The sequence below is a fragment of the Perkinsus marinus genome, assembly GCF_000006405.1.
Source record: "Perkinsus marinus ATCC 50983 genomic scaffold scf_1104296953560, whole genome shotgun sequence".
Lineage (NCBI taxonomy): Eukaryota > Perkinsozoa > Perkinsida > Perkinsidae > Perkinsus > Perkinsus marinus.
In genome coordinates, this window is record NW_003208434.1 from 1 (window position 1) to 2,487 (window position 2,487).

General features: G+C 49.6%; 1 protein-coding gene across 1 annotated transcript; it reads left to right on the top strand.

The window, feature by feature from the left end:
- Window positions 1-123: 123 nt before the first annotated feature.
- Window positions 124-524, top strand: Pmar_PMAR000518 (hypothetical protein; the record flags this gene model as incomplete). Its single annotated transcript, XM_002776385.1, has 3 exons — window positions 124-142; window positions 282-388; window positions 441-524. 3 exons carry the CDS (start codon window positions 124-126, stop codon window positions 522-524), a joined length of 210 nt encoding a protein of 69 aa, XP_002776431.1.
- Between the last annotated feature and the right edge of the window lie 1,963 nt (window positions 525-2,487).

Here is a 2,487-nt window from a genome sequence, read left to right on the forward strand (position 1 = left end):
CAGGAGAGTCTGCAGTAGAGCCTGTATGGATCCTCTGGGGTGACGGCAGCGTGGCTTGGTCTCTGGCCGAGTTCGAGACGATGAAACGACATAAGATACCCTGCGTAGCTATCGTTGGGAATGATGGCAAGTGGAACCAAATGTGAGGGCGCTTTTCTCTTTCTCTATGAAGCAACACTGAGGGCAGGTATCGAGACCAAGTGCGGCTGTTGAAAGATCCTATCGCAACAGTGCTAGGTGGGCTACTGTACCCAAGCTGCAGGACGCTGGCTCGTCCTCAGGCGCCCACGTTGACTACCACGTAGCAGCCGAAGGTTACGGTGGCAATGTAGGTTTTCTTCTCGAGAAGGAATCCGATATAGAAGATGTTCTGAGTATGGCCCGTACGGTGAGCGTGATGGAAGCCTCTCACTTCAGTTGGCGAGCATGGATGTGTTCAGGCCGCATTGCAGTGTCGTGGCCCAGTACTTATTAATGCTATGTTGTCCAGCAGTGATTTTAGAGAGGGCAGCATCTCTTTATAGCCCATGTTCATTTCGGAATCGTTTTTGATCTCTGGTGTGGAGTTAGTGAACGAGTGTATTCCCAACCCCTTCAACGAGCGCATATACTCGCGGGCAAGATTTGTGCGAAGCTCTGGGCTTGCGGCTGATCTCGTCTAGCACCATCTGAAGCTAAGATTAAATGCAAGTGATTTCATGAACAACACTAATCGGAAATCATTCTGAGTGTAATTGAGTTGACACAAGCCCAACGGGCTCAGATGGCCACAGAGGAAATTAGCCGTGTAGTTCCACCCATTGCCTCACTAGTAAGGTAAGCATCTTGCTGATATGGAAGATGTGTTTCACTATTCAGTCACGAAGCTGTGAGGTAGCAGAATAAAGCTACCAACATGTAGTTACACGACGGGCACTATTACGCCTGCTTAAAAAGTCAGCTGAGTTGATTCCTCTGTGAGAAGGTACGGGCACTATTACGCCTGCTTAAAAAGTCAGCTGAGTTGATTCCTCTGTGAGAAGGTGCATCACTGCTAGCCCTGCTATCGCTGGTGACTTCGGAAGGCAAACACTGCAACTGCAATGCTACAGTACTCGGCTTAGTCACACACTGATGAGTATCAGCCGCTACTCCCATTTATCCTGTTCGTAATTTTCTGGGAGGGCTACTTGATTGGGTGTCAGAGGGCCCGCCAATCGTCTCGCGGCTCATCCTCTGTGTTAATGTGCCCGACATGTTAGTCGGCGCATATCGTCATTCTGTTTTTTCCGTTGGGTAACCGAACGCCCTGAGGAAAGCCGACTTGCTCCTGAAGTAGTCACAACACAACTCAGCCCGTGAGTTCATACAAACATCATTAGTGTAAAGTTTATGAACACATGAGTATAATTTATCATTCAGTGATGAAGACTTTCTTGCCAACTAATTCACCACAGGCTGCGCAGATGTGGTCAGCTTCCTGGCAGCTTTGACAGAAAAAGGGTAACCAGAATAGCGGGAAGAAGATGAGAAGCAGGATGCAACAACAAATGTACGTGCCTGACCATTCGGAATCGTGATGACCAATAGGGATCCGGCCTACCGCAAGAGCTTCGATGCTCCACAATCGTCAAGCCATCATGACCACAACGCTTGCATGGCACCAAGTCAGGTGAGTGGCCGAGTTCGGGGGTGACTACGGGGGCCAGCGGCTCGGCGGTACCGTACGAACCTGAATTCGCCATGCTTAACGGTGATCCGAAAAGAAACGCGCTGAAGTATCCCCAGGAGTAACCCAATTCATAATGGAGTCAACAACAATTAGCATGCTGATCGGGCATCGATCTAAGAGCAGGATACTACAAAGTGATGAGCATTTTCTCGTCGACCCTCGCCATCGGTGGCTTATGATCTGCCTGCTGGCATGAATGGCCACAGCCATACGCACATGATGTCTTATCAGATTGTGATGAATACTACGATTCCGATGTCACAGAAGGCACAATTTCGGTCGACCGGTTGGCAGTCTTTGCAACGACACGGTAACTAGGCCAGAGGGAAGAAGATCACGGTCAGAACGTCAACGGATATTGACGAACTTGCGATGGGATATACAGCACAATGATGAAGTCAATTGTACACCTACCAGCACTGACCTTGTAGTCGATCTTGGGAGGGGCCAGGGTATTGACAGAAGTGGTACTGGCAGCAACGGAACCGGGCGCGGTCACATACTGTCACAAACCGACAATAGAGATCTTTCGCAGTCGACTATCACCCCAATGCAGTAGTTGACAGTGTCAACTTGACACCTTCTGAGAGGCCGAGCCGAATACTCGCCGGTTGTTTCTGTATCGCCTCTACACGCGCTACTTTTTTCTTTTTCCGCCACTAATTTCTACTTCGCGACACTTGGGTTACAGCTTGGCCTTGGATAACAGTTCGGGTTTCTGCTTTTCCCGTCGGGTTTCGGGTTTCCCTTTCTCCGCTTTCACCTACCCTTCCTCT